Genomic DNA, 24,004 nt, shown 5'->3' with positions numbered 1-24,004 from the left:
TAAGGTGGAAGTTGATAGTTTCCTGATTGGTCAGGGCATCAAAGGCTATGGCGAGAAGGCAGGTGTATGGGGTTGAGTGAGATCCGGGTTCAGCCATGATTGAATGCTGGAGCAGACTTGATGGGCTGAATGACCTAATTCTACTCCTATGTCTAACAACTCCTCTTAAACTGTATAATCTTACTATTTCTAGCCTCACTAGCACATGTCGTGGGTAGCAATGATCAGCCAAATGGCCTAATTCTCCTCCAATATCTTATGGTTTTATGGTCTTAGATTACACCTGCTGTTTCTGAAATACTTGTAATTTCCTAATGCTAAAGACATGGAATAGTTCTGCATCACAGAATATCTCCTAGTATTTCAATATTGTTATAATTAGTAAAACACCTTTAGGTTGTTAATCAGAAGCACCAATGGCAAAGCAGCTAACTTTGAAGCTAAGCTAGTTAATATTGATTACTATATCCATATTTAACATAAATATCAGTTACATGGGAATTATTTGCTTATTTAAAAATGCAAAAATGTTTCTTGTAACAGATTCTGATGGCAGTGGGGAAAGTGCTGGTAAGGACAGTGAAGAAGGTTCGGAGAGTGAGGGAGGACAAAATGGCAGTGAGGAAGACTCAGAGCAGGATAAAAAGGATACCATTGATGAAAAGATAGTTGAATGCAAGGATGAACAGGCAGAAGAACCTGTAATCAAAGAAGAAACTGAAAATGAAACCAGTCAGAAGAAAACTAAAGAATCCATGGATGATGTTGCGCCAGATGAATCAAACGATGGACAAAAGAAATGGAATCTACGTAAAAAGAGAACAATGCTTGACATGATATCAGTGGAAGAATTGAATGGGTTCGATGATTATGACAGTGAAGATGATAATGATTGGCGGCCTTGTGAGAAAAAGAAAGGAAAAGGTGTAAATGATGATGATGATGAAGGTGGAGGTGAGGATGATATCAGTGACAGTGATGAGGGCAATCCTGATGATGAAGATAGCAGCAGTGCGAGTGAGGATGATAAGCGAATTAGAAGAAAAAACAGGCCATCTAATCGAAATGCTGCCAAGACAGAAGGAACGACTGACAGTTTTCTGTCCCAGAATAAGAATTATGAGGTACTGTGTTTAATCATTATTCATAAAGATAACTTTTGGCTGTTTGAATATACAGGAGTAAAAGATAAGTTTTAAAAAAACTGATAAGGATGCTGTAAAGATTAAATTCAAGCATAATCTGTACATAGTCAGCCAATGCAAATTTATTTACAAAAGCACTTAATTTTTATCAAGGTACTACATTTTATGAGCTCTGGAATTTGTTATATGTTCAGATGTGACTCACTGGAAATTATCCAGAGACTTCACCTAACCTTTTGTTTTCTAGTTCCCCAGAGGGCTAAGAATTTAGTTTAAAATGAATAATCTTAAAGTAGTTTGATTTTTAAAACCTTTGTTACAGTGCAAAACAAATATTCTTGGTTGACTTCTAATTTTTAATCTTTAAACTTTATAGGATAGCATGCTGTTTGTCATCCATGCCTAAAATTGGATCTGATGATGCGTGTTTTGGAGATGTTAATTGTGCAAAATTCAATTTTACCTTGAGCAGATGATGATCGTTTCCAAGAGGTGGCAAGTTTGTAATGAAATTGGATTGATCACTTGCCATAGAATACATTGGCATCCCTGATCTTTTCCAGGCATCATCCCTGTAGCTATTAATGCTGCTAATTGCAAAATGTCTACTTCTTTTTCTGTCAATGTAAACTTGTGGTACAAAATTCCACTGAACAATTGTATGGGAACATTCTCAGATGCTACTGTGATAATCTTCACAAAGCATAGATTTCACATATCTTGATTTCAGTGACTTAATGATGACATCTTGGACACTGGTGTTTCCCAGTGTTAATGGCTTCTCACAAGTGCAGATAATGATTGTATCTTTTTAAGAACAAAAACTTTTAATCAACAAAAAATGTTTCCATCAACTCAATGTGCAGAGTAATCTCCTGGTGTTTGGTAGTAAGTTCTGAGGAAGCACATGGAACTGAGGGAGACTAATGTTTAATGCTTTCAGTTGTTAACAGTGGTCTCAAGATAAGAATTTGTTGCCTGTATCTGTCTTAGGATGCTCTACAGCACATGCTGAGCAGCTACAGAAATTTTATCACTGCAGAATCAAACCAAAATTAGCCACTGGTGACAGAACAGGAGCAGCAAACAGATCAAGATCCTCAAGACTATCAGATGCAGTCTGAAGGTCAACAGGAATGAGAAGAAGGTAGCTTCTGCAGATGCATTCCATTGAATGCACATCCCATTTCTTAAATGAATGGAGGAGGGAAGCATTGTCAGCACAGCCGTAAAGGATTTGCTGACTGAAAATTACTTCCTGTAATATGTTTGCACAATCATTGCCCTCAGTGCAAGCCAAGAGATCCCCTCCATGTTCCAATTGTTAAACCAACGTACTATTCCAATAATCAGATGGGAACCCCACATTCTATTTTGGAGGACCTCGAGCACAGATTATAACACGATTGAATATATCCTGGCCCCTTGCAATATCTCTTTGCTGATAAATAATACAATTATACAGCATGGAAATGGACCCTTCAGTCCAACTTCTACTCTGACCAAGCTTTTCCTGAGCCAATCCTATTTGCCTGCATTTGACCCATAAGTGGTATCTCGCTCACTTTTCTTTTTGCAAAAAAAATTACTTTCTGAAGAGAATCTTCATTGTGCAGGTCTAAACAGTTGTGTTCAGGACACAATGACATTTCATGAGAGCATAACATTTCTTAAATCACTACTTTGGGATTCTCATTACTGCAGGATTCTTCCCACTCCCAAGCTGTTATGTTCTATGAGCAGAGGTATTCTTGCTCACCCAGCAAATAGGATCTCCTTGCTGACTTGTATCTCACTGACTAAGACTTGCATGAGGACTTGTGGAAGCTGCCTGCTTCTCTCTTGTAGTCAGTATATGCATGGATGTTCCATGGGTTCTAAGAGCCGTTCCCCTTTTCTGATTGCTGTCAGACAAGCTAAACTGAGAGGTTCTGTTAGAGAACTATACGTCTAGTTTTAGAATATGTTTTTAGGTATAAGCCACTCCAATGCTATTTGGTTATTTTTTTTGCCAGGAGCTGGATATGACATTAAGGCTAAACAGAATACTTTAGCACATAAGAACCTGCATTCCAATTTCTAGCATTAATATTTTTGTGCCATTTTGGGTTCTTTTGTAAATATTAAGCCAGTATGGTCTCGGCTTACCTGAATTAATAATGACTGAATTTTCAATTAAAATATACTGTACAGGTGACTCCTGGATTGCAGAGGGGGTGGGTGGAAGAGTGACCATTCCTATAAACTGGTTCTCCTTATGATTTTCTGTAATGTGAAGCAGGGTGTCAAGAAATGCAAGTAGAAAAAACTAGTTTACTCATTTGCTTTTTTCACAAGTTCCTTGAGCAGATTTTATTGCATGTCTCACATTTCAGTGATTTGTGAATTCTGTAAGGGTTAACATTACTTTGCTTCTATTAGTTGCTATCTCCATACTTCACCAAACCTCACATTTAAACACTAGCAAACATTTACAATATCAAAGTGGACCGATAGCCCATGTGATTGATATTGTTAGCAAAGCTGTATGTGGGGATCCCCTTGCTGCATCTCTGCTAGCAGTGTATCCTTTATATATGTGTGTGTGTGTGTGTTTTATCTCAATATTTTAAAAAAAATTTATAGTGGTTACAATTTGTTCATGAGGTAGAAATTATTCTTGTAATTGACTCTATAGGTTGCCCCATGTCAGGATGTCTGGCAACTGGAAAAAGCTGTGTCGTATTCCATTGTGTCCTTTTAGAATTTTAAGGCCTCTTGGGTCTGTCATCCTTCATTTGCAGATGCTGTTCATTAATTATGAACTGATTTCCTTGAAAATTAGCCTGAAGTTTTCATCAATTTCTGAGAAATAGCATTGAATTAAATGATCACAGACAACTACAGAAATAATTTCTGCTTTCTGAAACAGTTTTGATGTAATTCAAAATGCATTTTTGTATTTTGTTTTAGGATTCCTTTTCAACAGACCGAGACCAAAACTTCAGTTCTCAGAAAATGGACTTTGTACAGATTTGCTGTGTTTGTCTTGGAGATAACAGTGAAGATGCAGATGAAATTGTCCAGTGTGACAATTGTGGAGTAACTGTACATGAAGGTAAGTTATATGCATTCAATATTCTGGCATTTATAAAACAATAGTTTTAATTTGTTGACAGAATAAACCTAATACTAAAATTTGAACAGAAGTGCCGAAGCTATGTGTGCACTTATCTTTGTACTGGGCATGTTTGATGTGTATTTATGTTGGACAAGACAGGTCAGGAAGTATTCTAGCTATATATGAAAGAAACAAGCTGTTATTTGATACCAGACCTAGAAAGGAATTGTGCTTTGAAGTGACAGCAAAATATTTAAGTTCAACATAAACTTCTTCAAATTATTTAATGTGTGATTTCCAGAATCTATTTCAAATGGATGTTTCAGTTAAATTATTGATTTGCATCAGGTTTAAGTTTATCTTCCAGGTTTCTGTTAAAAGAAAATGTGTTTGATTCAGGATAAAGAAGATTAAATAATATTTTGCCCATCCCTTTAAGTCTTGCTTTGGTAGAAACAATAATATTAGCTGTGTGATGTCTTTAAAACTACTTGGTTGCCACTTGAGTATATTTGATATGCTTCATATCCTAAGCAGAAAGCTGATCAATCTGCGAGATGCAGCTTATATTAGCTTATCTCTCTTGCTCACAGTTTGTAAATATCACCAAATTGATAATTCACTAGCAACACCTGATTTTATTTGATTCAAAATAGACTCCTTGAAATATAAATGCTGCAGCATTCAATTAACATTGATGGATAATTTCTTTCATAAGTTCTATTGATTGGTATTGGCCTCTACAGCATATGGTACAGATCAGTGGTCTTCCTGTTTCCTTGATTGTGGCTTCATCTCCATTGCTGCCGGTGTGCCACTTAGCATGTTTGTTCCATTTTCCATATTGTTGCTCATCCATTTCTGTGCAAATCAAGGATATGTTCTCCTTGATCTTGCCTTTCACTCCAGTAGGCTTCATATTTAATGGAGTATTCTCTGTAATTTCTGCCATCTTTTCTCCTTCCCTCTTTATTTAGCATTTCAAAGAAATCACTCCCTCCACAGCTCACTTGCACCTGTTTCCATCTCCAATGACATCCACTCTCCTCTCATGGCTGTTTTCCATTTAAATAAAGCAGCAGCGACATCTTCTGTTGTCATTATCCATAGATCCAAAATTGTCTTCCAGATAATTCAGTGACATTGCTTGTCTTCTTAATTTTCTATCCCAAACCCATTGAGACTTTTGTCTTTGATTTTTTACCTTAAGGCTCAATAATGAATAGAGCATTTTCAGAAGAGCAGCTTTTTTACTTTATCACAGATCAGGCCAGATCTATGTTATAATATTTATTTTGTGGATTATGGAATTATTAGCAAGACCAACATTTTGCCTATCCCAAATTGCCCTTGAGAAGTTGGCAGTGAGCTGCCTTTTTTAATCACTGTAGTCTTTCTGGAGAATTTAATTCCAACGTGCTGTTAGATTTGGGATTTTAGACCTAATGACTGTGGTATGTTTTTAAGTCGTGGTGGGGAACTCGGAGGGGAACCTACAGAATCAGAGTTGTTTATCATCGCTGACTTGCGTTGTAAAATTTGTTGCTTTGTAGCAGCAGTACAACAGCATGCATTAAAAATCATGATAAGGTAAAATAAGAAATATATAAAAAATAAAATGTGCAAAAAAAAAAGTAAAATAGTGAGGTAGTTTTCATGATCCATTAAGAAATCTGATGGTGGAGGGAAAAAGCTGTTCCTCAAACACTTGAGTATACATCCTCAGGCACCTGTACCTCCTCACTGATGGTAATAATAAGAAGGCATGTCCTGGATAGTGAGGCTCCTTAATAATGGATGCTGCTTTGTTAAGGCACCACTGCCTTTGGTGAAGATGTCCTTGATGTTAGTGGTGCTAGTGCCCTCGATGGAGCTGGGTGAGTTTATAGCCCTCAGGCCTATAATGGTGATTTAATGACAGCAAATGCTGAGAATGTATAATGGGTCAGTTGGCTTTTCTTGAGATGGGCCATGGCTAAGTTTGGCAAACAGGACTCTGGCACTGAGTTTAGTGGTGTGGCTCAGTAGGGAATGTAGGGGGAAAAGGACTGCAATAGTGATAGGGGTTCCACACTTCGAGGAGTAGACATGAGATTCTGTGGATGCAACAGAAACACCCAGGTAGTATGTTGCCTCTCAGGTACCAGGGTCAGGGATGTCTCAGATCGGTCCATGGCATTCTAAAGGGTAATGGTGAGCAGCCAGAGGTTTACAGGTGTCCCCCACTTTCCGAACGTTCTCTTTACAACATTTCGCTTTTACGAGAGACCTATATTAGTACCTGTTTTCATTAACCGAAAGAGGATTTTCGCTTTTACGAAAAAAGACGCTCGCTTTAAACTTGTGTTTACCCCGAGAAAGATGACCATGACCATAAAGCCTTGTGCGGGCAGGTGTGTGTGCATGTGTGATGTGCGAATGCGTGTACGTGTGCATGCATGATGTGTGTGTATGTGCGAAAATGTACATTGATTTTTTTTCAACAAATCGATTTTGGCTCAAACCTCCCGATTCTGTTAAGTGAAACTACACTGTACATACATTATTTCTACTTTATGTAGGCTGTGTATTTATCATATCATTCCTACTTTTACTATATGTTAGTGTTGTTTTAGGTTTTATGTGCTATTTGGTATGATTTGGTAGGTTATTTTTTGGGTCTGGGAACGCTCAAAAAATTTTCTCATATAAATTAGTAGTATTTGCTTCTTCACTTTACGCCATTTCGGCTTACGAACGGTTTCATAGGAACGCTGTACATTTGGATAGCGGGGGAAACCTGTACATTGGCACCAATGACATCGGTAGGAAAAGGGAGGAGATCATGAAGAGAGAATTTAGGGAGCTAGGTAGAAAGCTGAAAAGCAGGACCTCCGGTGTGGTAATTTCTGGATTGCTTCCTGTGCCATGTGCCTGTGTAAAAATATGATGACTTGGCAGATGAATGCGTAGATGAAGAATTGAATTTAATTGAATTGATTTTATTACCAACATCCTTCATATACTTGAGGAGTAAAAATCTTTAAGATACGTCTATGTCTAAATGTGCAATGTGCAATTTATAGTAATTTATAATAAATAGTATGTACAGCAGGATAGCCAATATACCATAGCAATACAGTTGCGTCAGCATGAATTAAGCAGTCTGATGGCCTGATGGAAGAAGCTGTCCTGGAGCCTGTTGGTCTTGGCTTTTTCACTGTGGTACTGTTTCTCAGATGGTAGCAGCTGGAACAGTTTGTGGTTGGGGTAACTTGGGTCCCCAATGATCCTTCAGGTCCTTTTTACACACCTGTCTTTGTAAGTGTCCTGAATAGTGAGAAGTTCACATCTACAGATGTGCATGGCTGTCCGCACCACTCTATGCAGAGTCCTGCAATTGAGGGAAGTACAGTTCCCATACCAAGCAGTGATGCAACCAGTCAGAATGCTCTCAGTTTCATGGCAGTATGTGAGCCGTACAATCAGAGAGGAGAGGACTCTGGATTTGATGTATGCTAACATTAAGGATGCATACAGCTCCTCTCCTCTCCCCCCACTGGGAAGGTCAGATCGCAACCTGGTGCATCTAAAACCCTGCTACATGCCTTTGATGAAGAGTAAACCTGCAACCTCGAGGACAGTGAGGAAATGGTCGGAGGAGGCTTATGAGGCGCTCCAGGGTTGTTTTGAGGTGACAGACTGGCAGGCACTCTGTGAGCCACATGGAGAGGATATTGATGGGCTCACAGAATGCATCACTGATTACATTAACTTCTGTGTGGACTGCAATGTTCCGACAAGAACTGTCCTTTGTTATTCAAATAACAAGCCATGGGTGACAAAGGACATTAAGGACATCCTGAACGCTAAAAAGAGGGTGTTTAGAGATGGAAATAGGGAGGAGCTAAGGGCAATACAGAGGGACCTGAAAGCCAGGATCGGGGAGGCTAAAGACAGGTACAGGAGGAAGCTTGAGTGGAAACTCCAGCAGAACAACATGAGAGAGGTCTGGAGGGGGATGAGGACCATCACTGGGCTTCGGCAAACTAGCAACAGAAGAGCTGAAGGCCGTGTGGACAGGGCCAACGAACTTAACCTGTTCTTTAACAGATTTGACATTGTGACCCCTGCCCAGCCCCCACATGAGCCATCTGTTGTCGGCCCCCAACCAGCACATATTCCACTCTCCCCTCTTACCCCTCCTCACAGTCCCCCACCCTGCTCTCATGGCTATACCCCTCCTCCACACGAAACCACCACGGTGGGCTTCACGGCTGAACAGGTGAGAAGACAGCTGAAACGTCTCAGCCCAAGCAAGGCTGCAGGACTGGATGGTGTCAGTACCAGGGTGCTCAAAGCCTGTGCCCCTCAGCTATGTGGAGTACTTCGCCATGTATTCAACATGAGCCTGAGCCTCCAGAGGGTTCCTGTACTGTGGGTTCTGGTTCCTGTACAGGAATGTCCTGCCTCGTCCCTGTGCCGAAGACGCCGCGCCCCAGCCTACAGACCGGTGACTACAGACCGGTGGCATTGACCTCTCACATCATGAAGACCCTGGAGAGACTTGTTCTGGAGTTGCTCCGGCCTATGGTCAGGCCACACTTAGATCCCCTCCAGTTCGCCTACCAGCCCCGACTAGGAGTTGAGGATGCCATCGTCTACCTGCTGAACCGTGTCTGCGCCCACCTGGACAAGCCAGCGAGCACTGTGAGGGTCATGTTTTTTGACTTCTCCAGTGCGTTCAATACCATCTGCCCTGCTCTGCTGGGGGAGAAGCTGACAGCGATGCAGGCAGATGCTTCCCTGGTATCATGGATTCCTGATTACCTGACTGGCAGACTACAGTACGTGTGCTTGCAACACTGTGTGTCCGACAGAGTGATCAGCAGCACTGGGGCTCCACAGGGGACTGTCTTGTCTCCCTTTCTCTTCACCATTTACACCTTGGACTTCAACTACTGCACAGAGTCTTGTCATCTTCAGAAGTTTTCTGATGACTCTGCCATAGTTGGATGCATCAGCAAGGGAGATGAGGTTGAGTACAGGGCTATGGTAGGAAACTTTGTCACATGGTGTGAGCAGAATTATCTGCAGCTTAATGTGAAAAAGACTAAGGAGCTGGTGGTAGACCTGAGGAGAGCTAAGGTACCGGTGACCCCTGTTTCTATCCAGGGGGTCAGTGTGGACATGGTGGAGGATTACAAATACCTGGGAATACGAATTAACAATAAACTGGACTGGTCTAAGAACACTGAGGCTGTCTCCAAGAAAGGTCAGAGCCGTCTCTATTTCCTGAGGAGACTGAGGTCCTTTAACATCTGCCGGACGATGCTGAGGATGTTCTACGAGTCTGTGGTGGCCAGTGCTATCATGTGTGCTGTTGTTTGCTGGGGCAGCAGGCTGAGAGTAGCAGACACCAAATGAATCAACAAACTCATTCGTAAGGCCAGTGATGTTGTAGGGATGGAACTGGACTCTCTGACGGTGGTGTCTGAAAAGAGGATGCTGTCTAAGTTGCATGCCATCTTGGTCAATGTCTCCCATCCACTACATAATGTACTGGGTGAGCACAGGAGTACATTCAGCCAGAGACTCATTCCTCCGAGAGGCAGCACAGAGCGTCATAGGAAGTCATTCCTGCCTGTGGTCATCAAACTTTACAACTCCTCCCTTGGAGGGTCAGACACCCTGAGCTGATAGGCTGGTCCTGGACTTATTTCATAATTTACTGGCATAATTTTCATATTACTGTTTAACTATTTATGGTTCTATTACTATTTATTATTTATGGAGCAACTGTAACAAAAAACAATTTCCCCTGGGATCAATAAAGTATGACTATGAACAGTTGCCCCTATAGAAAGTTCTTAGGATTTGGGGACAAATATCAAACTTCTTCAACCGTCTGAGGTGAAAGAGGTGCTGTTGTGCCTTTTTCACCACACAGCCGGTATGTGCAGACCACGTGAGAAGGAGCTTAAGAATGAAATTAGGAGAGCCAGAAGGGGCAATGTGAAGGCCTTGGCGGGCAGGATTAAGGAAACCCCCAAGGCATTCTTACAAGTATGTGAAGAGCAAGAGGATAAGACGTGAAAGAACAGGACCTATCAAGTGTGACAATGGGAAAGTATGTATGGAACCGGAGAAAATAGCAGAGGTACTTAATGAATACTTTACTTCAGTATTCACTATGGAAAAGGATCTTGGTGATTGTAGTTCTGACTTGCAGCAGACTGAAAAGCTTGAGCATGTAGATATTAAGAAAGAGGATGTGCTGGAGCTGTTGTAAAGCATCAAGTTAGATAATTTGCCAGTACTGGATGAGATGTACCCCAGACTACTGTGGGAGGCGAGGAAGGAGATTGCTGAGCCTCTGGTGATCATCAATGGGGACAAGAGAGGTTCCGGAGGATTGGAGGGTTGCGGATGTTGTTCCTTTATTCAAGAAAGGGAGTAGAGATAGCCCAGGAAATTAGAGCCCAGTGAGTCTTACCTCAAGTGGTTGGTAAGTTGTTGGAGAAGATCCTGAGAGGCAGGTTTTATTAACATTTGGAGAGGTATAATATGATTAAGAATAGTCAGCATGGCTTTGTCAAGGGCAGGTCGTGCCTTATGAGCCTGATTGAATTTTTTGAGGATGTGACTAAATGCATTGATGAAGGTGGAGCAGTAGATGTAGTGTATGGATTTCAGCAAGGCATTTGATAAGATACCCCATGCAAGGCTTATTGAGAAAGTATGGAGGCATGGGATCCAAGGGGACATTGTTTTGTGGATCCAGAACTGGCTTACCCACAGAAGGCAAAGAGTGGTTGTAGACGGGTCATATTCTGCATGGAGGTCGGTGACGAGTGGTGTGCCTCAGGGATCTGTTCTGGGACCCTTACTGTTCGTGATTTTTATAAATGACCTGTATGAGGAAGTGGAGGGATGGCTTAGTAAGTTTGCTGATGACACAAAGGTTGGAGGTGTTGTGGATAGTGTGGAGGGCTGTCAGAGGTTACAGCAGGACATTGATAGCATGCAAAATTGGGCTGAGAAGTGGCAGATGGAGTTCAACCCAGATGAGTTCATTTTCGTAGGTCAAATATGATGGCAGAATATAGTATTAATGGTAAGACTCTTGGCAGTGTAGAGGATCAGAGGGATCTTGGGGTCTGAGTCCATAGGACACTCAAAGCAGCTGCGCAGGTTGACTCTGTGGTTAAGAAGGCATACGGTGTATTAGCCTTCATCAATTGTGGAATTGAATTTAGGAGCCGAGAGATAATGTTGCAGCTATCTCGGACCCTGGTCAGACCCCACTTGGAGTACTGTGTTCAGTTCTGGTTCTCTCACTACAGGAAGGATGTGGAAACCATAGAAAGGGTGTAGAGGAGATTTACAAGGATGTTGCCTGGATTGGGGAGCATGCCTTATGAAAACAAGTTGAGTGAACTCGGCCTTTTCTTCTTGGAGCGACGGAGGATGAGAGGTGACCTGATAGAGGTGTATAAGATGATAGGCATTGATCGTGTGGATAGTCAGAGGCTTTTTCCCAGAGCTGAAATGGCTGCCACAAGAGGGCATAGGTTTAAGGTGCTTGGGAATAGGTACGGAGGAGATGTCAGGGGTAAGTTTTTTACGCAGAGGGTGGTGAGTGTGTGGACTGGGCTGCTGGTGATGGTGGTGGAGGTGGATACAATAGGGTCTTTTAAGAGACTTTTGGATAAGTACATGGAGTTCAGAAAAATTGAGGGCTATGGGTAACCCTAGTAATTTCTAAGGTAGCGACATGTTCGGCACAACTTTGTGGGCCGAAGGGCCTGTATTGTGCTGTGGGTTTTCTATGTTTTTCTATGTTTCTATGATGTTGGACTTAATGGCTTATACTTTCCTGGTTTACTTTTAGAGCCTTTCTTAAACAGCGGAACAAAATTGGCTGTCCTGCAATCATTTGGTACCTCTTCTGTCGCTAAGGATGATTAAAATATTTCTGCTAGGGCCCTGGCAGTTTCTGTACTTGCCTCCCATAGGGTCCGAGGGAGCACCTTGTCGGGCCCTGTGGATTTATCCACCTTTAATTTGCCTCAGTACTGCAAACACTACTTCTGGTAATCTGTATAGGGTCCACGAAATTGATGCAATTTAGCTTGGCTTCTGTCGACTCTGTGACTGTTTATTGAGAAAATACAGATGCAAAAATTTATTTAAGATCCCCCCCCCCACCAAAATCTCTTTTGGCTCTACACATGCATTAGCATTCTTATCTTCCAGAAGAGCAATTTTGTCCTTTGCTCTTAACATAATATGTAGAATCCGTTCGGATTCTCCTTCGCCTTGTCTGCTGGGGCAACTTCATGCCGCCTTTTACCACTCGTGATTTCTTTTTTAAGTGTTCTTTTGCATTTCTTACGCTCTATAATCACCTCATTTGTTCCTACTTGCCTATATCTGATAAGCATCTCCTTTTTTGTTTTTAACCCAAGCCTTGATATCTGTGGAAACCATGGGTTCACTACACATGTTATCTTTACCTTTTATTCTGATAGACACATACAAGCTAGCATCTCTCCTCTTCTAACTGAGCACATGTAAAGAAGTGGGGGAAAAAAATTCTACCTATAGCTTTTTTTTGCCTTCTCTTACTGAAGCCTCTCCTTACTGAAGTTCGAAGAACTGAAGCTTCAAAATCTCCACTGTAACTCTGACCCCTCCACTTGCCCCGCCTTACTTTAGTTTGTTGCTGCTAATCTGTTTGAATGCTGATTGGCTGCTGCTGAAAGCTCCAAAACTACTGCAAACCTCTGCCCTTTTTTGGGGCTGAGTATAGGGCAGTTGGTATACAAGCAGAGGTACCGTGTAGTGAAACTGTCAGGAAGGACTGGCAGGTGATGGACAAAATTGTACTTAGTGGTTTGAGTTGCAGTGTAACAGGAACATAATCGAAAAGGGTGGCTAATACGGGAATGAAATTGTTCTATTTGAATGTGTGCAGAATGTAAATAAGGTAGATGAGCTTGTAGCATAGTTAGAGATTGACAGGTCTGACGTTGTGGGCATCACTGAGCCATGGCTAAGAAAAAATTATAGTTGGAAACGTAACATCCAAAGTTACACATTTTATCCAAAGGGCAGGAAGATAGTCAGAGGAGGTGGCATGGCTTTGTTGGTAGAAAATGAAATCAAATCCTTAGAAAGAGGTGTCATAGATGTAGAATCCTTGTGGGTAATGTTAAGAAACTGCAAGGGTAAAAAGACCCTGATATATTCAGCCCTCTGAACAGTAGCCAGGATATGAGGGTACAAATTACAACAGAAGATAGAAAATGCATGTTAAAAGGGCAATGTTACAGAAGTCATGGGGGTTTCAATATGCAAGTATATTAGAAAAATCAGGTTGTGCTGGATCCCAAGAGAAGGAATTTGTAGAATGTTTACAAGGTGGTATTTTAGATCAGCTTGTGGTTGAGCCAACTAGGGGATCAGCAACACACATCAAAGTTGCTGGTGAACGCAGGAGGCCAGGCAGCATCTCTAGGAATAGTACAGTCCTGACGAAGGTTCTCAGCCCGAAATGTCGACTGTACCTCTTCCTAGAGATGCTGCCTGGCCTGCTGTGTTCACCAGCAACTTTGATGTGTATTGCTTGATTTTCCAGCATCTGCAGAATTCCTCGTGTTTAGGGGATCAGCAATTCTGGTTTGAGTGTTATGTAATGAATTGGATTTGATTAGAGAGCTTAAAGTAAAATAACCCTTTGTAGGCAGTGATCATAATATGAAAGAACTCGCCCTGCATCTTGAATGGGAGAACCTAAAGTCAGATATATCAGTATTACAGTGGAGCAAAGTATATTGCAGAAGCTTGAGAGGGGAGCTGGCTGAAGTTGATTGGAAGGGGACACTAGCTGGAATGTCAGCAGAGCAGCACTGGCTAGAACAGGGGTCCCCAACCTTCTTTGCACCGAGGCCCGGTTTAATATTGACAATATTCTTGCGGACTGGCCGACCGGGGGGTGGGGTGTTCAAGTAGGGTTAAACTCACCTCAGCATGTCTTTTACAGTTAGAGTTGCCAACTTTCTCACTCCTAAATAAGGGCCAAAAGTAGCAGTCAAATCCCGGGACATCTTACCCCAGAAAAACTACCATGACCATGAAGTCTTGCGCCGGCACCTATGTGCGCATGCGTGACGTGCCCATATGTGACGTGCGCATGCGCGTACATGCCGATTTTTTTTCCCACAAATCTGTTTTGCCTTTATCTTCCTGACTATACTGTACATACATTATTTCTACTTTATATAGGCTGTGTATTTATCATATCATTCCTGCTTTTACTATATGTTAGTGTTATTTTTGGTTTTATGTGTTATTAGGTATGATTTGGTAGGTTATTTTTTGGATCTGGGAACGCTCAAAATTTTTTCCCATATAAATTAATGGTAATTGCTTCTTTGCTTCACACTATTTCGGCACGAAAGGTTTCATAGGAATGCTCTACCTTAGCGGGGGAAATATGGGACAAGGGCGGTCCCACATGGGACAAACCAGTTTAGCCCAATATCTGGGATGTCCCAGCAAATACGGGACAGTTGAACCCTATGTTCAAGTTGAACAGTGGGCGTGACAGGGAATGAGGAAAGGTGTAGCTGACTCATATCGTTCCCTCATGGCCTGGTAGCACATGCTCTGCGGCCTGGTACCAGTCCGCGGCCCGGTGGTTGGGGACCGCTGGGCTAGAGTTTCTGGGAGCAATTCGGAAGGCGCAAGATAAATACGTCCCTAGAAGAAGCAGTATTCTGAAGGCAAGATGACACATCCATGGCTGACAAAGGAAATCGAAGCCAATATAAAAGCAAAAGAAGGGCAAATAGAGAAGCAAAAATTAGTTGGTTGAGAATTTTTAATTAGGTAGAGGGTTGAGAAGCTTTTAAAAACCAACAGAAGGTAACTAAAAGAGCCATAAGGAGGGAGAAGATGAAATATGAATGTAAGCTATCCAATAATATCAGAAAGAATACCAAAAGTTTTTCCAGATGAATAAAGAGTAAAAGAGAGGCAAGAATAGATATTGGACCGCTGGAAAATTATGCTGGAAAGGTAGTAATGGACAAGGAAATGGTGGACGAACTGAATAAGTATTTTGTGTCAATCTTCATGTGCAAGATGTTAGTAGTATGTTGGAAGTTTGTGAGTTTCTGCCGCTGTCAGGGCAGAAGTGAGTGCAGTGGCTATTACTTGGGAGAAGGTGCTTGAGAGGTTTTAAGGTCTGAAGGTAGATAAGTCACCTAGACCAGATGGAATACACCCCAGGGTTCTGAAACAGGTAGCTGAAGACACTATGGAGGCATTAGTAGTGATCTTTCAAGAATCACTAGAATGTGGCGTGGTTCCAGATGATTGAAAAATTGCAAATTTCACTCCACTCTTCAAGAAAGGAGGAAGGCAGAAGGAAGAAAATTATAGGCCAGTTAACCTGACCTCAATGGGTGGGAAGATGTTGGAGTCGATTGTTAAGGATGAGGTTTTGGGGTACTTGGAGGCACATGATAAAATAGGCTAAAGTCAGCATGGTTCCTTATGAGAAAACCTTGCCTGACAAATCTGTTGGAATTCTTGAGAAATAAGAAGCAGGGTAGACAAACGAGAATTGGTGGATGTTATGTACTTGAATTTTCAAAAGGCCTTTGACAAAGTGCCACACATGAGGCTGCTTAGCAAGATGAGAGCTGATAGTGTTAAGGGAAATAGTATTAGCATAGATAAAGCATTAGCTGATTGGTAGGAAGCCAAGTGTAGAAATAATAAGACACTTTTTTGATTGGCTGCCGGTGACTATAGTAGTGTTCCACAGGAGTTGATGTTCTGTATTTCACAAAGCTGTCATCTTACACTGGCAAGTGGGATCAAGCTGAATAGTTTTTTTTAGAAGGCATAAAACACTGTAGTGAATGATGTCTATCTGGAACATAAAATGCTAGATAAAGGCCAATGCCTATTTTAGATGGTATTGTTAATAAACTATACTGTAACTGGTGGATCAAGATTGTTTGCTACACAGATACGACAGACAGAGATGCATGGACCAAACATGGACAAATGGAATTAGTTAAGGTGAGCATCATGGGAAAGTTAGTGAATTAATTTATGACTATCAAATTTTACATCAGGCAGTGTTTGACAATAGAAACATTCCTACACTTAACTGTCACCTACATATTACCATCCCATTTAACCAAGTAATGCAACAGATATGTTAACCACATTCACAAACAATATTATCCATGTTTAAATTATATACAGTTTATTTTAATTAGCTAAATATCACCTGGAAGAAAGTGTAAAGTTTATAAGCACTCGCAGTCAGATAATCAACTAATGCTTTGAACAAAATGACTAGGTCACAAGAACTATGGAAATCCCGCGACTCAAAAACTCTTGCCTGGGATGTGTAATCTCGAGAGAGATTTTGAAAATTTGCTTTATGATTGAGGAGAAAAACAGGAAGAAGAGGCAAGAAAGAAACAGAATATTAGTTTCCTAATTTACGTCAACAAAAATAAATTCATCATCATCACTGGGTCTAAATCCTGAAACTTCATCGCTAACAGTATAGTGAAGGTGCTTTCACAATAATTATTACAACATTTTAAATTGGCAGCTCACCACCACCTTCTCACATGCAGAAAGATTTTTTAAAAGCGTAGGTTTGAGAAAAGATTTCTCTTGAGGTTAATTTGCCGATATGAGGCTGATTTGAAGATTGAACAAGTGTCGTAAAAGCAGGTCAATTGCTTTCTTATTAATGATATTTTATTCTTATCCAAATTGTAAGAGATTGGAACAAGACCATCATGTCATCACATAATGAAAGGCAGGAGGAAGCACAAACTCATTCCACAGATTCACCACCCACTGGCTAAATAAATTTCTCATCTCCATTCTAAATGGAAGTCCCTCTATTCTGAGGTTGTGCCCTCTGGTCCTAGATTTCCCCTACTATAGGAAACATCCTCTCCACATCCACTGGGTGTTTCAACATTTGATAGGTTTCAATGAGATCTCCCCTGCATTCTTCTAATTTCCAGTAAGTACAAGCCCAGAACCATCAAACATTCCTCATATGATAAGCCTTTCATTCCCAGAATCATTTTCATGAACCTCCTTTGAATCTTGTCCAATGTCAGCACATAGTTTCTTAGATAGGAGGCCCAAAACTGCTCACAATACTCTGTGAGGCCTCACCAATGTCTTATCAAGCCTCAGTATTACATTTTTATTTTTATATTCTACTCCTCTTGAAATGAATGCTAACATCACATTTGCCTTCCTTATCACCATCTCAACCTGCAAATTGATCTTTAGTGAATTGGGCATGAGGACTCCAAGTCCCTTTACACCTCAGATTCTTGAATTTTCTCCCCTTTTAGAAAATAGTCAATGCTTTTGTTCCTTTTACCAAAGTGGATGACCATACACTTCATGATGCTGGATTCCATCTGCCACTTCTTTGCCCATTCTCCTAATCTGTTTTAAGTCCTTCTGTAGCCTCTCTACTTCCTCAACACAAACTGCCCCTCCATCTATCTTCATATCGACTACAAGGCCATCAATTCCATCATTCAAATCATAAACATATAAAAGGAAATGGAAATTGGACATTAGTTTTTTAAAGCAATAAAGTTATTTGCCTTAACCCATTCTTACAGATAATGATTCTCATTGCATTTAAAAGGAATTCAATTTCCGTTTGTAGTTTGTAAAAATAAAAGCACAAAATGTTAGGGATACTCAGCCAATAAGACAGTACCTCTAGAGAGAGAATTGGAATTGAAATTGGTAATGTTCTAGGCCAATGATCCTTCAACTTGCAATATACTCATTTGTTGTTTTCTCAGTTCTTTATTCATAATGGTTCCATAATGTCCAACCTTATTACTTTTTCCGGTAAGAATCAGGGTGAATATATCCTGTTAATTTTAGGCAGGATATCATACACTCACCCCCCCCCCCCCCCCACTTTCAAATCTCTTACTAACTCTTCCTTCAGTTAGTCCTGATGAAGGGTCTCGGCCTGAAACGTCGACTGAAACTCTTCCAATAGATGCTGCTTGGCCTGCTGCGTTTACCAGCAACTTTGATGTGTGTTGCCTACACTCAGTTATGTTGCCATTCAAATGTATCACAGGATTAAGCATCCCATCACCCAGAACATGCCTTCTTCTCATTGATACCATCAGGGAGAAGGTACAGGAGCCTGAAGACCCACACTCAGTGTTTCAGGAACACCTTCTTTCCCTTTGCTAATGGATTTCTGAATGGACAATGAACCAACCCTTGAACACTACCTCACTATATTTGTTCTCTTTTTGCACAACTATTTCTGTTATATATTATTGTAATTTATAGATTTTTAAATGCATTGCATTGTACTGCAGCCATAAAATAGCAAATTTCACAACATATGTCAGTGATATTAAGCCTGAATCTGATTTTAATTTACATTTGTACAAGGAGATCTTGCAGAAGGAGAGCCTCATGTTGTTGCTACAGTGAATCTTCGCGTTGACGTTGTGCTTTTAAAAAAAGAGAAAATATTAAAATCTGACTTTTGCTTGGGGTTCTGTAGTATGTATGATGCTCCGGCTTTTAACTAAAAAAAAACAACAAAAGTAGTAAAAATGCTATGCTGTTTGATTGTTTACTTTCCTGGGAAAAATGTTGAAAACAGTACCCCCTAGAAAGCATAAAATGCCTCTACTTCTTCAGAAAGCTGAGGAAATTTGGAGTATTCCCCATTGACTTTCACCAATTTTAATAGATGTACCTTGGAAAGTATCCTAACTGGATGCTTCACAACTTGATATGGCAGCTGATAGGCCGAAGACTGGAAGGTGTTGCAGAGAGTTGTGAACGCGGCTCAGGCTATCAAGAAAATCAGCCTCCTCTCCATGGACTTTGTCTAACTTTCTGCTGCTTTGAAAAGCCTGCTTGAGTAATCAAAGACAACTCTTTGATGCTCAGTCATTCTATCTTCTTTACCCTGTTTCATTGAGCAGAACATACAAAAGCTTGAAATCATGCACTGCCAGGCTCAAAGACAGCTTCTATCCTACTGTTATAAGATTCTTGAATGGACTTCCTGTATATTTTCACCTCAATCTACCTTGTCGTAGTCCTAATACCTTATTGTCTACCTGCACTGCACTTTCTCTATAACTGTAACATTACATTCCGTATTCTGTTATTGTTTTTCCCTTGTACTACCTCAATATACAGCACTCGTGTTTTGAAATTATCTGTATGGATAGCTTGCAAAACTAAGTTTTTATCCCATTTCAGTAAATGTATGAGAATAATAAACTAATTCTAATTCCACTCTGTACTCTTTGAGTACATTGGCAAGAATAGCTCCTGTAAATAGTTTTTGTGTATCATTGGATTGGAACTGAACTAGCATGGCTAATGGTATGAGTGTTCCTTTAGTCTGATCTAGTGTGAATGTTCTGATCTACAGGAAGAATATCCTTGCAAGTGATTGCTAGTTGTCTCATATGAAGTGTAGACAATGAATACAGGTTTCTTTAGATATCTGCAGGCAGGTGTGTTTAGTTGTAAATTAGTTGATAATTTGGAAGGGAATCATGAATATTAAATACCTGGAGAGAATTTATGCATGCTTTCTCACCACGCTTCTGCCATTACTCTATTAGCATTATCTCCTTAAATCTTGCACATCCATTGAAATGTTAAATGTAATTACTCTACTCAGAATTGTGGCAGTGCAAAAGTTGTAGCTGACACTGCTTTAAATAATCTTGCAGTGTGAAAACGATGCATTGTTTAAAGCAGATAAATCAGTAGGAAAATTGTCCATCCTCTAAACTTAAGTGGTCATAAATTTGAAATGTAATAATTATATTAAAAACTGAATAAATTGGAAAAATTCTCATGTAAATAAAATCTATTGGGTTGCTGAATTCAAAGACATACCCATGTGCTACAAGGCAAATTTTAAAGTGCCTGAATAACAACAAGTATTTGGCTTTTTTTGGTCAATTTACTGTGTCTGGGATCATTAATGCTACGAGACTACATTATTGCAGAAATGTATCTAACTCATGGGAAAGGAGATCTGTGGTCTTTACTCAGTCTGACCCTCTGATGTGGCCATGCAAGTCACCCTGTTTGGGGGCAGTTAGGGAAAAACAATAAAATGCTGGCACTGTTAATGCAATCCTCTTGTTAGATGTGTCAGAATTGATTATTCAACTAATGCCGTAGACTAAATTACGCGATCAGTGTAGCTGTTTGGTATGAAGATTTTAAAATTCTGCACAATTATTCTGTAACGCAATTATTGATTATTCAAAGTTGGATAATTGAAAACAAGGTTTAAAATCATTCTTGTGCATTTGTGAATTATTTGTAGACTCCCCTATTGCCACACTGTTTGGATAATTGCCTTACAGCTAATTTCTCTTGAAATACTTGTTATTTTTGTAGTTTGCTTTCGTAGCAATAATTTTTTCATATTGTATACAGTGATTTTTTTTTGATAAGTAAGATGCTGGAAATCTATTTCCCAGTGCAAGAGAGTGGAAATAATAACTATTTAGGAACAATTTTATGCAGCTTATAATGCCCGAGTTCCTTTTTATTACATGGTAACTGTGGTTATTGATTTGAGTGAAGGTAAATCAGAATAAGTAAGGCTTGACTACCTTTTGACCTGTAGTTTGTCATATGGATTCTAAATCTTGTGGATGGACTCTCAGGTATTTAAAGATAAGGGCAACTCATTAGATTTTTAAAAAATGCATTTCATCAATGCTGATTATTAGGTATATTCCCTTTGGAATAGTATATAGTTAATTCCATTCATCTCAGTTTGTTTTAAAAGTTGATTTTTCACTTTGGTACCTCACAGAATGCTGGAAAGTGAAGCTTTGATTTTTGTGCAAATTATTACAAAACCACTGTTACCGAGCAGATAACTTTTACATCAACACACATCAAAGTTGCTGGTGAACGCAGCAGGCCAGGCAGCATCTGTAGGAAGAGGTGCAGTCGACGTTTCAGGCCGAGACCCTTCGTCAGGACCTCTTCCTACAGCTGCTGCCTGGCCTGCTGCGTTCACCAGCAACTTTGATGTGTGTTGCTTGAATTTCCAGCATCTGCAGAATTCCTGTTGTTAACTTTTACATCAGTTTTGTTTTAGTTGTATTGTCCTACCTTGAAGGCATGATTACAGGTGAGAGTGATTGCTGTTGACATTAAGTTAGCTTTGGTCTAAGAATGGCAACAGGATGCCCCAGCAAGAATAGCTACCAAAAGGAAAACATGACAGTTTTAGAATATCACATGATAAAATGAGACTGTTGTTATAACTGGATGTTAGAAATCTCAGCTGTAGGAGATCACTGTTCAGACTTTTTTTTAGTTATTTTTAGGTTAGTTTGGATGGTTTTAGGTACAGAAAAGGAAATTCACGGTCAGGTTAGGACTTATGGACAGAGGTATGGGGGAATTAGAGGACCGGTTGAAGTCTAAGCCTTCACTCCATGTTTGAAGGTCAGCGATACCACAGCTCCTGGCAGAAGATTCTGTAGAATCACTACCCTTTGTATGAATAGATTTCTTAGGGACGGAATGGCTTACCCCTTATTTTGTGACAATGAACACCGATTCTCGACACCTTAGTCAATTTTGTTTTGTTCTCAAAGACACTCAAAACAGCTTGGTCATACCTGTAGATTTCCCTCGAAATGGCACATCATGATGACTTGAAAGAACATCGCCATTCTTTCATTTCATCATTACATTCTCAAGGATAACCAGAAATGGGCCACTAATGTTGTCCTGTCCATGCTGGATAGAGTATAAATCCTGGATAGTAGTTTTGGATATAAAATTTTTGATTTGTGTCCAGATGTTTAAAAAAAACACAAAAGTAAATTCTCCTTCATTTAATCCAAACTGAAACCAGTTATAGACAAGATGAAATTTTACTTCTGAGTTGTTATCGAGTTTCATATGGTTCTTTATTAGAAAGATGTACTTATTCTAGAACATATAGGTATATCAACCTAGCATATTCATTTGCTAAAATATTCCCTATAAGCATACTACAGCAAATGTGCTACATTTAATTAAAATTATAGCAATGAAAAATTCACAAAAAGCAAAAATGTAATATTTGAGTATTGTCTCAAAAGCATCTAATGCTGCTGTACAGAGGATCATTTCATTTATTGAAAATTAAACTTGTGTGACGTGCATCTCTTGGGACAAGTGATAGAAGAGGTAATCTAGATTTTTTATCTTTTTTTATTAAGATAGTCATGCCATTGTTGATAGCTTAAAATAGGTGATACCTTCTCCCACATCTGGGGAAAAAACTGATTAATTATCAGTATCATGTAATTGCTTCAGAAGAAGATATTTTAATTTCAATATTAATTCACTTTCTTAAATTTCTATGGTGTCTTCTAAATCCATGGTATAATTCTAAAAGCTGTATGTGTATTTATGCTAACATATTTAAAGAACTATTTGGACTACAGTTAAAAAAAAATTGATTCTTTCAGGAGAAATATGCACAATTGTAAAATTTTGCACACTTCACCAGCTAAACTTTGTATCAGATGATTTATGATTTCTGCGATTCAACTTGTCACTATCATTCGTTGAACTGCAACTGATTGTTTTCTCAAACTGAATATTTGTAAATTTATGCAAGCAATAAATCTTGTACTAATTTTCTTTGTAGATGATGTGATTTCATGCAAATAATTTTTTTTATTTTCTTAAAACTAAATTTTAATCAGTAAATGTTGGAAACACTGATATTTAAAACTGCAATATAATTTCCTTGGCTTAGATGAAAGAAATGGAAAATATTTTTGATTAGTAATAAGCTATCAAGGCACAATCTGACGTATTTTGTATACTGTATATCACTTTGCATATGAGAAGGTCCCAGTCACATTTAACAGCCCATAAAAACTAGAGGAGAAGAAATTTGTGACTTGATACAGAATATCCCATTAATTTAGAGCATGAATAGATGTAAAAATTCTGACTCTTTCAAGTGCACTTTAGAGGTGTGAAGGAGCAAAGAAAACTAAGCATGAGAAAAGCAAGAATGATTGTAGGCTACCTTATGAACTAAGTTGACAGAGGACAATGATAGTTAAGTACATTTGAGCCAGACTCCTTGTATCACGGCTCCCCTTCCACCGAAAATCCTTAGAAATTGCTTCTTTTATTCGTTAAAGGTGAGTTTTAATATGTAAATGTATGTAAGTATGGAAGGAGAAAATTAAGATAAAATTGGCATATGCAGAGTAACTGGAATAAGTGTGAGATCCCTAGAGCATGAGACTAGGTAATTAATAACTGAAAAATTAAATCAATACTCTTCATTAGTCTTCATAGTGGAGAATACTATAAATATTACCCCCCCCACCCCACCAGGTTAGTTTCAAGCAGTATACAAGAGTTTGTAACAATCACTGCCTTGATGGCAAGATGTTGGAAAAACGAATGGGGCTAAAGATAGGCCGGTCCCCAGGTTCCAATGGCGTACATCTGAGAACTTTAAAGGATAGTGCAGCAGTGATGGTGCCGCAATTGGTTGAAGTATTTCAGTATTCAGAGTTCTGGAAAGGTACCAGTGGACTGAAAACCCCCAAGTGTGATATCCTTGCTCAACAAGAGAGGATACAAAATGTGAGTAACCGTAGGACTGTTATCTTAATATCTGTTGTTGGTAAGATGCTGGTGTCATTAG

The 24,004-nt window shown here is 39.7% G+C and overlaps 1 protein-coding gene across 6 annotated transcripts in view; it reads left to right on the top strand.

The window, feature by feature from the left end:
* Positions 1-24,004, top strand: part of phf14 (PHD finger protein 14) — a 268,298-nt gene that overhangs the window by 40,597 nt on the left and 203,697 nt on the right. For all 6 annotated transcript variants that reach the window (XR_011885414.1, XR_011885415.1, XM_072253393.1 and 3 more), the window contains exons 3-4: positions 544-1,124; positions 4,098-4,242. Coding sequence is in view for 4 of the 6 variants with exons in the window: in XM_072253393.1 (XP_072109494.1) it covers positions 544-1,124; positions 4,098-4,242 (726 nt within the window). In the remaining 2 variants the exon portion in view is untranslated. The remainder of the gene's footprint in view (positions 1-543; positions 1,125-4,097; positions 4,243-24,004) is intronic.

This window comes from Mobula birostris, chromosome 3, assembly GCF_030028105.1.
Source record: "Mobula birostris isolate sMobBir1 chromosome 3, sMobBir1.hap1, whole genome shotgun sequence".
Lineage (NCBI taxonomy): Eukaryota > Metazoa > Chordata > Chondrichthyes > Myliobatiformes > Myliobatidae > Mobula > Mobula birostris.
This window is presented reverse-complemented; position numbering and strand designations above follow the sequence as displayed.